At 42.2% G+C, this 12889-nt stretch overlaps 1 protein-coding gene across 1 annotated transcript in view; it reads left to right on the top strand.

The window, feature by feature from the left end:
• The window catches only part of FRK (fyn-related Src family tyrosine kinase), a 95319-nt gene extending 90285 nt beyond the window's left edge, over positions 1-5034 (top strand). The window contains exons 7-8 of the mRNA XM_015409067.1: positions 3336-3501; positions 4820-5034. Of these exons, the coding sequence (XP_015264553.1) occupies positions 3336-3501; positions 4820-5034 (381 nt within the window). The remainder of the gene's footprint in view (positions 1-3335; positions 3502-4819) is intronic.
• Positions 5035-12889: the final 7855 nt, after the last annotated feature.

Raw genomic sequence — 12889 nt, forward strand, 5'->3', positions numbered from 1 at the left:
ATGCATATATGCAGCCTACTGTTAATGTTAATTAAACACATTTGGAGGTATTCTAGAATACATTTATTCCTTAATAAGGACAGGGGACATTTACACTGCAATCCTATGCACAGTTACTCCAGGAATGCCTTGAATAGGTTCAACAGGCAAACATATCTTGTTTGACACTCATGAAGTAAAATGACTGTGCATTCCCAGGGTGAACTTGGGGATGCCTGTTTCATCTACTCGGCCCACACTATGGAGTGCAATATGTGGAACTAACATATGGGTTGTAGAAAAGGCAGAGGCAAGAGTGTATAAACTGGACCCAAAACTATGGAAACAAGAACAGCATTGGCACAGAACAAACTAGTTTTATAATAGGTGCCATGGGCTAGAATCAAACACCTTTCCAAGTTTTACTTGGTTTGCCTGTCCCATCCCCTCGAATAGATTATATGGCACCAGGGAGGCAGGCCTGGCTTCAGGTTACAATGGAGGCAGAGTGTCTCCCAAAGGGAGCATGGAAATCATGGTAAACCAATATCAGTACACTTAATATAATCCCACTGTATTTGCTTCCAGGATAAATGCTATAAAATAAAATAAAATTTGCTTCCAGGATAAATAAATAAAACTCAAATAGCATAATGTCTGCCAAGGCAGTAGGTGGGATCTGTGCCCCCCCCCCCGAACTCTAAATACACCCAAAATTGTTTTTAAAAATAAAATATTATATATATATTTAGGGAATCAGGACTTTTGTGGAATTGTTACTTGATACTACTATACTGGGACTGCAGGAGCATAATCAGATCTAGAAATGGATGTTCCTCTTTTTGTAACTTTGAGACTACAATGCAATAATACAATGTATGAAAAATGGCCATTGGATAGTCCCATTAATTTGAACAAAGTATATGTAGGATCAGAGGAGTATATATTCCATGAAGAACCATGGGGCTTTTTATAAATGGATGAACATATTCTATATTGAAAACTCAATATTTAGAAAATCAATTCAGCTGTTTAAAAAGGAGCCTGCAAATCAATAAAGTAAAATAAAACCTAAATGTAATAATATTGTACCAGCATTCCCAGGATTTATTTAATAATTAAGAAACATCAGAAAGCATTCCCAAGTAATATGTGATAAAAATCTTAGAAAGAAGGTCTGAGGAAGGAAGATACTAACCTCCGGAAACCTCAATTGCAAGTAAATAATTTTCCATTTATTCGCCAATGGCTGTCAGCTTTCTTTGCCTAAATTAATTGGTGCCACTTTGAACCAATATATTAATTTAAATCTCTTGGACTCTGTATTTTTAGTCCTGGAACTGCTTAAGAGATGATTATCAAAGTCAATGGCCCTTTGGTGCCAGCAATTAATCACCAAACAAAGGTTCTCGAATGAATTAGCTCCTGCTGTCGCCTTGTCTTCTTAGGAAGGCCAGACATGAGTCCTCTGTCTGTGGTGCCAGCAGGAGCCTTGTGCGACTGTCATTGCCAGATTCTGGATTTGCAATAGTAAGCCCCAATTAATCAAGGGCATGTCAATATTGCATGTACAGTTGGCAAAACAAGGGCTAGGAATGAGTGAACAAAGATTCTGTCTCCCAGGCTCAGTTTGGCAAAGCACATCTCTAAATCCCATAGAATCCAAGCACTTTGTCCACAATGAAGCAGCAATTTTAAAATAATTAGTGATATAATTTAATATAATTAATGATGAGAGGAAAGGCAGCATGGCATAGCCTGATTTTATCAGATCTCAAAAGCTAAGGAGGTTTGGTATTTGGAAGGGAGGCCACCAAGGAAGACTGCAGGGAAGGCAAAGGCAAAACACCTCTGCTTCTCACTTGTCTTGAAAGCCCATTGCTGGGGTTGCCATAAGTCAGCTGCAACTTTGCACATGTGCACGCACAAAAATATCATGATAAAACAGAGGAGAGGAGAACTATTTATATAAGGCACTTTGTGTCCCTGTTGCAGAGAACAGTGGAGTATAAATGAAGTAAATAAATTAGGTTTATAATCTATACTATCTATACAATGCTAGAGCATAAAGAAACTTTCTAAAATCAGGAATAGTGCTACATAAGTACATATGCAAATGAACAAAGATCAAACATAATTTCTCTAGCCTTAATATAAAATAACATGGGTCCATAGGCAAACATGATCATAACCAAACACATATAATCTCATGAGTCATGAAACAAAGTTTTCTAGTTTATTTCTGAAATTCATAAATAGACCTATCATGGCACTGGGTTTTCAGCTTGGGACTCATGTTTGGGCCATTCAAATGCATACAAAATATTTTTATCAGTCCACAAAAACCTTTACCATCTGCTCTCACATGTAGGGACGGGCATGAACTGGGAAAATGGGGTTTATTTCAGTTCATGGTTCATAGCATGCCTAGTCTGTGAGCTGTGAACTATCATGAACTTTTAAGAGCTAAATGAACCAGTTCAGTTTGTGACATGATAAAATGGCCCCATGTGCTACAGACACCATACTCATAGGTGTCCCTCCTCTACCTGCCCTCTAAATTTAGTGAGGATTGAATTTATGGGGTCCGAGTTATGACCACTCCCCAGAAGGTGCCCCCATCCACCGTTGCCAGCTCAATCACAATCCAAGCAAGTATGACATTTTGCAAGCTCAGCAGACCCAGTACAATGTATAGAGTTTTTTGCAAGCCCAGCAATACCAGTGCAATCAAAAAGTGCTCAGCAGAACCCAGTGCCACTGGCATTGCAAGGACTGATCTCGAAGCACAGAGTTATAAATTCAATCAAGGGGGGTCAGATTTTGCAAGATCTGCGTAAGAAAATTAGAAGTGAACACAAAGGAATGCCTGCAAAGTGGGGGAAACCCTCTTGAAGCTCACTCGTTTAAAACTAACAACAATGTTTCCAAGGCTGGAGAATTCTGCCTCCCTGTTGCTTTGAACTTTGGTAAGCATTTTGTTTGAGCGGAGATAGTCTGTCTAGAAATGTATCCATTCACAAACCGTTTGAAAGTTTGTTGAAAGTTTGTGCTGGTTGATCAGCCATGAACTTCAGTTCATGAACCACAAATCAGCCAAAATTAATCATGAACTTTTATACATGAACTGGTTTGTGCTCATCCCTACTCATATCTCCAGACCAGTCTTCTGTTTCTCTCAGAACTAAGCTGTGGAAGCTCCTTTCCTCCTCATATGGCAACACTAGAAGCGTGACCATGCTCCCTTCTGGTTATTTACTCCTCACTGACTAAGTGCCATTGTATCCTCTTCCCTTATTAGCAGCTGTAGTGACTTCTCTTGTTCTCTTGTTTTGTTTTTGTTTTGTATTCAATAGCTAGAAAATGAAAATGTATATGAAGCCAAACATGAAACAAAACTACCTGTGAAATGGACAGCTCCTGAAGCAATTCGCTCCAGTAAATTCAGCATTAAATCTGATGTGTGGTCATTTGGAATACTTCTCTTTGAAATAATCACATACGGAAAGATGCCTTATTCAGGTGAGTGATTTGCTCTAAAAGAATATTTTTGACATATTTCCTCCCTGAGTGTTCTCCTTCTTTGTTCAACAGATTCTTAGGTCTGGCAAGACCTTAAATGCTGTGCATGTAATAAATATATTTTGTGGGTTGGAACATAATTCACAGCTATCGGATAGCAGAAGCCAATTGGGCACTCAAAACCGGAGGTCTCAAGTCTTCATGACTTGTGTAGCTGGAACCAATTTAGTTTTTCTCTGGTTTCTTAGCTAGTGGGGCATCTTTCTAAGTTAATCATATCCTTTGCTAGCAAGGTAGGAAGAGAGTAAAAGAAGCATGATACTTTATCAGTCCTTCATGACCTAGGACTCACTGCCTGTGTGGACCCAGGTCCACCTGGTGCTGTGTGAACTGCACTGGATGCCTATTGAATACTGGATCCATTTCAAGGTGCTGGTTCTTACCTTTAAAGCCCTATACAGCCAGGGGTCTGCAAGTCTTTGAGACCACCTCTCCCCATATGAGCCCTGGAGGGCACTGTGCTCTTCAAATCAACATCTGCTGATGGTCCCTGGCCCTAGGGGATATCTGACTTGCCTCAACTAGGGCCAGGGCTTTTTCGTCCCTGGCCCCTGCCTGGTGGAATGAGCTCCCATCAGAAATTAGGGCCCTGTGGGGTCCTATTACTGTTCTGCAGGACCTGCAAGATGGAGCTCTTCTGCCAGGCCTTCAGTTGAGGCAGCGGGTATCCAATTCAATCTGGCCTCCCCCTCCTTCCCCCTATGACTCACTCTTATGTGTCTGTTGAGGTATCATTTATTTTAAAGTATTAGTGTTTTACTTATTTTATTGTATTTATTGTATGTATTTTGTTATTCTGTTTTTATGATGTAAATCTGCACTCAGCAATTATAGGTTGGAACCCACCCTAAACCTGCTTTGCGGGAAGGGTGGGATATAAATAGAAGGAAACAAACAAATAAATAAATCAGAGCAAAGTCTACTGAAGCTGCTATCTTGTATCTATAACCTAGTTTTATTATTTATTGTATGTCATGTCTTATACTGGTTTTATTGCATTAGTTTCTAATTTTACACAGTTTATTATATATTTTATACAGTTCCTACTACATTGTTTTAAATTTTGTAATCCACCTTGAGTTTCAGTGAGAAAGGCAGATTATAAATAAAGTAAATCAACACAGGAATTTTAGAGACTAAAGGCTCTGCAAGAGAATATATTGCAAATCAATAATATTTGTGAAATCATGACCTAGTTCCAGTTTAAATGACCACTCTACATGTCTTACAATATCAGCCTTTTGAAACTCCAATCTAGGTTTCATGGGCTATCAAGTAATCCAGAAACTGGATCAAGGGTACAGAATCCCTCAGCCAGAGAACTGTCCTCAAGAGCTGTATAACATCATGCTGCAGTGCTGGAATGCTGAACCTCAGGAACGGCCAACTTTTGAAACATTGCACTGGAAACTGGAAGATTATTATGATATGGATTCTATGGCCTATATAGATTCAAACAGTTTTGTAAAATGAACTGCAAAATATTCCTACTGATCTTTTGAGGAAAATGCCATCCAAATAACTGTTCCTTTAGAAGATGCTTCCCTTTATCATTTGATTTCCTTCCGCAGAACATGTATTTCTAGGATTGTCTGCTACCAAGCACACTCTGGGTGATAGAGTCTATATCTCCAGCATGTTTACAGACTGATTCATGCAGCAGATGAAGCAGACTCTTACTTTTGAAAGCTCATGACATATTGAATTGGATAGGGTGCTATAAATTATATCAGATGACAGCCCCATCCAAAGACTCCGATGCATCATCAGATCCAGTGCCGTTATTTGATATTCTATGCCCACTCTGTAGTAGAGATAATGGTTATAAAGACATCATGCCAAGATGCAGAGAGCCTAGCAATTACACTGGAATACATAATACCCCCATGGCAACCCACTGACATGACCATATATATGCCAATGACACACCCATGGCAGACAGAGATGGATGCACCAACCATTTGCCAGGCAAGGAGCATGCAGAAGCTAGAAGAGTAACAAGGACCCACAAGTACACAATCATAGGAGGTATTCCAGTCATCTCCCCAGTAACTTACTAGGAAAAGGCATCCATCTGGCAAATAGTCCATGGATTTGAATCCTGCCCAAGAAGGCAAAGGAGAGCTACAGCACATCCTAGTTCCTTGGTCTGAGCATTGTATGGGGAACCAGAACACTCTGGAAGGGATCTCAGCCACAGCCTCAAGCAGAAATAGTCCAGCCATGCCTATCACTGTCATTTTGGATGGCATGATTCCATGCACCAGCCCATAACTGCAGCTGGGGGGTTATTGCGGGTATCCCTGCAGCATAGCAGCAAGATGCACTCAGGTCACTGCAGCAGTTCGACATGTTGCAGGCTTAGCTCATGTTTGGCCTCGCACTGTGAACTGAGTCCATCCTGGCTTCTGCCCATGTTGGAAGGTTGCTGGCAAAGAGTCTAAAGAGATACCTAGATGGTAATGAATAATTTCCCACAATAGCAGCAAACAGCAGGTGGGTTCCATACATGGCACTCTTGCAGTTCTTTTAGACCCCTCTGGGGTGCACCTCTTGGGAGTCATGGTATAGCCCTGATGCCAAGACTTATCCATCCTTTGTAGGAACTGCATTGAAATTTTGTTTACAGTGTCACCTGGAGCATCTTTGTGGGTCTCTGAGCCTGCAAGACAACAGGTGCCATTAGTGGGTGATTATTCATAGCATTGTATTGGGTGGAATGACTGGAGGTTGCCCAGGTTTTTGGTTGTGCTTCCTGGGTCCCTGCTTGCTGTGGGGGTTACAACAGCAGGACAATGCTGACAGTGTGGTGCAATGCAGCTGGCATATCTGCAATGACAGCTTCCCCTTTGTATGGTACATACTCACTGCTAGCAGCTGTTGAAGTAGGGGGAGAGGGTTGGTGGAGCAACACACATAATGGTTGGGGGGTCATGGGGATGCAGTTGTAGCAGTCACAGTTTGGGGCATGACCCACCCCTGGGAGGGGGTGCCTTGTCCTTGCATCCTCAATTGCAGGAATAGAGCTTTCTCTTTTAGTCTTTGTGTCTTAAGGTGACCTAAGAGAGGTCTGAGCAAAGCAATGTTAGCCAGATGCTACAACAAGGGTTGTTTCCATCTCTTGGGTGTTTGTGTGAAGTGCTCTTGGAGGTGTGGCTGGGAGGCAGTTGCTTTTCCTCTCTACATGTATTGTGGGGATATGCTAGGATTATTGCTGACATAATATTGTCATGGTGCCAGGGACATGGTATCAGAGGCTGGGGAGACTTATTATGTCTGCCCCCTGACATGCCTCTGACACCACTCATGTCTACATCGGGGTCACACTTACATCAGCCCTGTACCAGTGAAGTTTGGCACTGCTGTATCTCCAGAATAGCTTTGAAATTCTTCAAGGTGTCTTGGAATTATATATCCTAAACCGGGGTGTCAAACATGCGGCCCGGGAGCCGCGTCAGGCCCCCAGAGGACTTCTATCAGGCCCACACTGGAACTGGCCATCTCCTGCTTCCAGTTCTGCTGCTGCTGCATCATAGCTTGCTTCGCCAGACTCTCTCACTTGCTCAGCCATTTCATGTTTTAACCTGGGTCCTAGATTCAGAACTCTGACCATGAGATTTCTGTGGTGAATGTCAATAAATCAAAAGTAGGTTTGCAACTTACAGACCCACACTTGAACAGCATACTCAAGATTGCAACAACACAGACATTTTGATGCAATAATTCAGAACAAGAGGTGTCAGTTATCAGATACTGTTAAGTAAACAAAATGTTGCAAGAGTGTTAATGTTTTAAGCATGTTTTTAAGTTAAAAAAACCTTTGTGTTTATGTCCTTTATAAAGTTTATATCTCTGCTACCTGGCATTACATTTTATGACACTCATGGCCCGGCCCAACAAGGTCTCATTTATGTCAGATCCAGCCCTCATAACAAATGAGCTTGTGTCAACCCTGTCCCTGTCAACCCTGTCCTAAACCATCCAGTGGCATTAAAAGAGCAACGAATCTTAAGAAATGCATATCTATTAAAACATGTGATGATACAACAAGATTGTGATGGCAATAGTTTAAAGAAACTGAAAGGACTGGGTTTTTAAGAATCTTCATACTTCATAATGATGATAAGCAGAAGAATTTATTATTTAAACAAGAGATAGCAAAAAATACAAATCATTACTAGGTAGCCTGCTGCCCAACAGGCATTGCAAGATTATACTTTTTATATATGACTGTTTATTATTCTTCCTAGTCTGCTGCTTATCAGCTAAATCCCATCAATCGGTTATTATGAAGGAACCTGATTGCTGTTATGCACAGCAGGATCTGTGCGCCAAGATATTTTATTTTTTTCCTCTTTCCTTTTCTCTAAATATCTTGTCTATAATTTTGGCTAGGCCATATGAAATGTCTCCATTGCATTTAGGTTAGATGTACATTTGCTCCAGAAAAAATGTATATAAAGAGATGCATTGGGAAAGCATTAATATTCTGTTGAAAGAAAGTGATTTTTAAAAGAAATGCCTGCAATTGTCTGTTTTAGGATCCGATGATAAGCCAAAGTTGAGAAATGGATGTTAACTTTGAATTGTGGTTTGTAATTCATGTATTAAAAATTGTAAAGATGAATCTCCCTGTGCCACTGCTATAGAACTTCTGTGAATTTAAAAAGAAGTGGGTGGGGTTCTGTTTTGCATTTCTTTCAAACAGTGATCTGAGCTATTATAGATTGAGTACATATGAACTGGCTTGATAGGGAATCAGACCTCTGGTCTGTCTAGTGCATTATTATATACTCTTACTGACAGGATTTCAAGCAGATCTTTCAATTAGAACTGAACCTGGGATCTTCTGCATCTCAAGCATGGGCTCCCCACTCAACCAGAATCTTGCTGTCCTCTGCTATAATCCTTCCCTTGGATTCCTCAGACATTGTTTTTTATCTTGCCTCAACTTTACATGGATTAGATCTAGATGCCAGCAACCCAACACAACTGTTGTACTGTGCTTCGATGATGTCTGGATTCTGGCCAGGTATTCCAGGCTCATGACTGGTGCTTTATGAAGTTGCTACTTAAAGCAGTTAGATTGTAGCTGTGGCATGGGGGAAGAATCAACTGTAGAATACAGACACTTTCATTGATTGTCTTTCCCTTATACTGTGACACCATGAAAAGAACTTCCAAACTGAAAATAAAATACAGAGCAATTGACAGCATTACACAATTGGTTCTTGGATTTTACCTGTACGGAAGTTATGAGCAAGTGAACTTCTGTTTTTAATACCAGACCTTTATACAGTGAAAATGTGCTTACTTATGGTAAAATGTCTAGACTGAATTTTTCCTATTAGATGAGGTTTTTATTTTAATCCATTTAGTAATAATTTCTATTTTATATGACAGATAACTTCCAGACTTGATTTACATTGAACATCGAGGCTATCATTTCCAGTTAGAGCATACTCTAAGAGTGGCTGAACTCCCTGAATTTGGTTTCTGAGACCTTCTGTGATCAAGGCTCAGTCAAAGCAATCTGTTACTCTTGCTTTCCCCTGAAGGATCATGGAATAAGATAATGAGAAACACTGAGAGATTTTGTTTAACAAAGCCCCTCACTTTTTTTTTGCCTCTTTAACAGAATATGAAAGAGAAAAGTTGGATTTTTCTGTAGTGTCCAAGTGTTTTTAAGAATGTCCTCATGCAAGGTATGCAAGGACACCTTTTTATGTATGCTTTATTTTAGTAATGAACCATCTTGAAATGGGATGGAATGTTATTGTTCTCTTTCCCCCAAGGTCTTCTTGTCCATAATGAGCAAACCTTATAGGCTGGGCCAATGATCTGCTTACTGTCACAAAACTGTAACCCACAGGGAAGAATGCTTGACTTGAGTGCTTCCCTATGGCAGACTTCCCTGTTTTTGATAAGCTAGGAGGCCTGGAAGAGGGATTCTAGCAAATTCTCTCTAATAGTCCTTGTACATACTGGGAGTGGGGAACAGATCACTGCATTCTGAAGTGATTCAGTTTTAGAAGGGCTATACCAAACGTCCCCAACCCTTTCACAAATCATGCAGCCTGGTTTACTTAAATAGATCTAAATCTAACAGAATCTGGTCAAGGAGAAAGAGAGGTGGGGGGGGAGAGACAGAGCACACATGTGTGCTATAGTGGCAAGCATGCTGAATTTTGACTGGAGAGTCCTGGAATCAAATTTCCATTCAGTCATCTATCTAGTTCACTGGGTCACATTGGGCCAGTTACTATCTGTCAACTAAATGTTTCCCAGTGTTTTATTAGGAGGCTATGTTAGAAGTAGATCAGGGACCCTACATAGAGTTCTTCCCCCCCAAAAAAACCCTGTATCCTCCGTGCTGTGTAGACAGCTGCTTTTGAGACTGATATAACATGGAAATCTTCTGTGCAAAGGAAAAAGTTTTAAAAATCCCATTATGCCTATGCACCCCAGCTGTAATCTGTTACGGCAAACTGCATAGTTAGGTGACATTTCACTACATCTGCATCCATTAAGGTTTTTGCAACTGCAAAACAAAAATTTTAAAAGAGGCAGGGGGTTGGATGTGGAATCAGGTTATGTTATAGCCCAAACGAATGATCAGCATGTGCATAAAAGTTTGCTTGGTAGCCAAAATAGGCAGCCTGTAGGATAGCCAAATGCATCCTTGATGGATATGGATTGTGTATTTGGATTCATTAGAAATGCAATATTACTTTCATAATGGCAAATTTGTTTATTTAGGGGTTTTTTTTAAAAAAAGGGAATAAGCTTTTCTCCCCCTCCCATAATACTAGAAGCTGGGATCATCCACTGAAGCTGAAGGGTGAGAGATTCAGGACAGACAAAAGGAAGCACTTCTTCATAGGGAGCATGGTTAATTTGTGGAACTCACTGCTGTGGGATATGGTGATATCCACCAACTTGGAAGGCTTTAGAAGGGGAGGATGGCGCTATCAATGGCTTCTAGTCACAATAGCTAATAACTATGATGGATATCTACTCCCTCCAGTACCAGAAGCAGTATGCCTCTTTGCAGGGGTCATTTCATAGAAAAAGAGGTGCAGGTGCTCATTAGCATAACTCATTAGCATAACTTATTTGCATATGCCACACCCACTGACATCACTGGAAGTGTGTCAGAAGGCAACACCCACCGCTCAGGCTCCACTGGACTGTTTTGAATTGCTAGCTATTTGGGGGGGGGGGGAAACATGCAAATCTGTCCTCACAGAGGAGGGAGAGCTTGTACCTGAATAAAAACTTGGTCTTAAAGGTGCCACTGGACTGTTTTGGATTGTTAGCTATTTAGACACACACACACAGATCTGTCCTCACAGAGGAGGGAGAGCTTGCTTGCTGCTCTAAACGGGCTCTTTTATAAACAAGTTCAGTACTAACTGTACAGTGCATTATATACTTTAGCATGGTAAATCACTAACCACTGACTGCTAAAATTATCTCATGGTCTGGAGGAAGCTGGTTACAATTGTATGCTGTACTGCAATCCTACCCTTTTAGGAATAATCCCTGCTGTTTTCAATAGAATATTCCTGGGTGTACCTGTCTGGTTCTAAGGTGCCAAGTCAATTAATTAGTCCTTATAGTGCCTCCCCCATTTTTCTCTTTTCCTTTTTTTAAAAAAAGTGTTATTCTATGCACAGGTATATGGGAGGAAGCCTTGTTGAATGAAGCTGGACATTCTGAAGAAACATAACATAGGTTTGCAGTGAAAGTGTACATTCCTGCGTGCACTACTTACTGAATGATAAGCCTCACTGGATTCAGCAGGGCTTTCTTCCAAGTGAAGCTGCACTGACTCAAGCTCACACCAAGATGTGATGCCTTATGACAAATGTGGACACTTCCTCATTCTTTGTGAACACTTTTATTCTGTCCTTCCAAGGAACTCACAAGTGAGGTACTGTTTCCCCCCCTCCTCCTTTAATCCTCACCACACCCTTGTGAGGTAGGTAAGACAGTTAAGAGAGGGAGCATTTGAACCCAGATCCCAGTCCATGACTCTAAGCACTACACCATAGTGGCCCCACAGGTTCAAAGCCCTTGGCCAGAGTAGTCCATCTGGCATGAATAGGGCACCTAGTACACGATTTCAAAATTGCAGCCTGCGAGATCTACAGTGGATTACCATACATCTATTTACTGAACCGTACCTCCTGACGGGGCGTGTCTAGTGCTGCCCTGTTAGAACTCAGTTTCCTAATTTTCTTTTTTGCCTGAACAGAGAAATAATAATAATATGCACAGAAAACAGGCACCGTCTGAATCCCCAAACCACGAGCTCCAACACCATTTGCTCCATTTTCCCTCTCCGCCTCCACGTGGGAGGTGGCTTTGGTTTTGGCGGGTCCTTTCTTTGGTCCCTGTGGCGGCCTCAGGTTGACCATCTCACTGGCTAAGGCGGCTCAGTCCCGCCAGCAATTAGGTATTTGGCACTCCCCCCCGAACTCCCCCCCCCGCCAAAGTGTAGCTTGCGCACGTGCTTCTCTAGGGGCGGCACGTCCAGGTTGCAGCTGCACCTCAAGGCGCCACCAAATCCTTGGGTTGCAAACTGGCAGTTCTTTGTAAAAGTACCTTCAACGTCGCCCCCCCCCCCAATTAATGAAACAGTACTTACTCCTGAGGAAACACAGGCTTGAACTGAAAGGCTGCATTCCTGTGCTTTCTTACGTAGGAGTTAAGCCCCGTTGCACTGAGCAGGGCTTTCTTCATTGTAAACTTGCCTGGGGGTCAAATCTCTCTCGCAAGCCACCGGCCCTGTGGATCCTAGCAAGACTCAGCTGCGAACACAGACCCTTTCCCCACCCTTCCCAAGTGGTGCTTATTTGTGGCTTCCTTGTGTTGCGATGGGAAGGAAGGGCCCTTGGTTTTGGCGTGCTTTTGTTTCTGAGGAGGTCTGCGCTGGGGGAAGGGCAGCATAGCCCATCCGGATGAGCTGAAGCCACCTGTCTCTGCCTCCACCCTGCCACAGCAAATGGGGCAGTCTGCCTGAGCGCACGTCACAGGGTTACGAGTAGGACCTGCAATTCACTGCCACTAATTTTCGGCCGGGGGAGCTTCTTTCCTGATCTTAATGGTGGAGAAGGGGGGGGGAGGCTGTCAATTCGCTCGCCGGAGCAGTGTGTGTGTGTGTCTGTCTCCTATTCCCCTCAACGCTCTGCTAGGCAGTCCGCTCTGCTCAGGCCCATCATGCTACCTGCCTGCAGCGGACGTGGCACGCAGCCCCACCACCTCCCCGGTCTCGCAGCTGGGCTAATTGACTGACAGTTGGTCCGGGTACCCACTGAGGCAA

Source organism: Gekko japonicus, unplaced genomic scaffold (assembly GCF_001447785.1).
Source record: "Gekko japonicus isolate JY-2015 unplaced genomic scaffold, Gekko_japonicus_V1.1 scaffold50, whole genome shotgun sequence".
NCBI lineage: Eukaryota > Metazoa > Chordata > Lepidosauria > Squamata > Gekkonidae > Gekko > Gekko japonicus.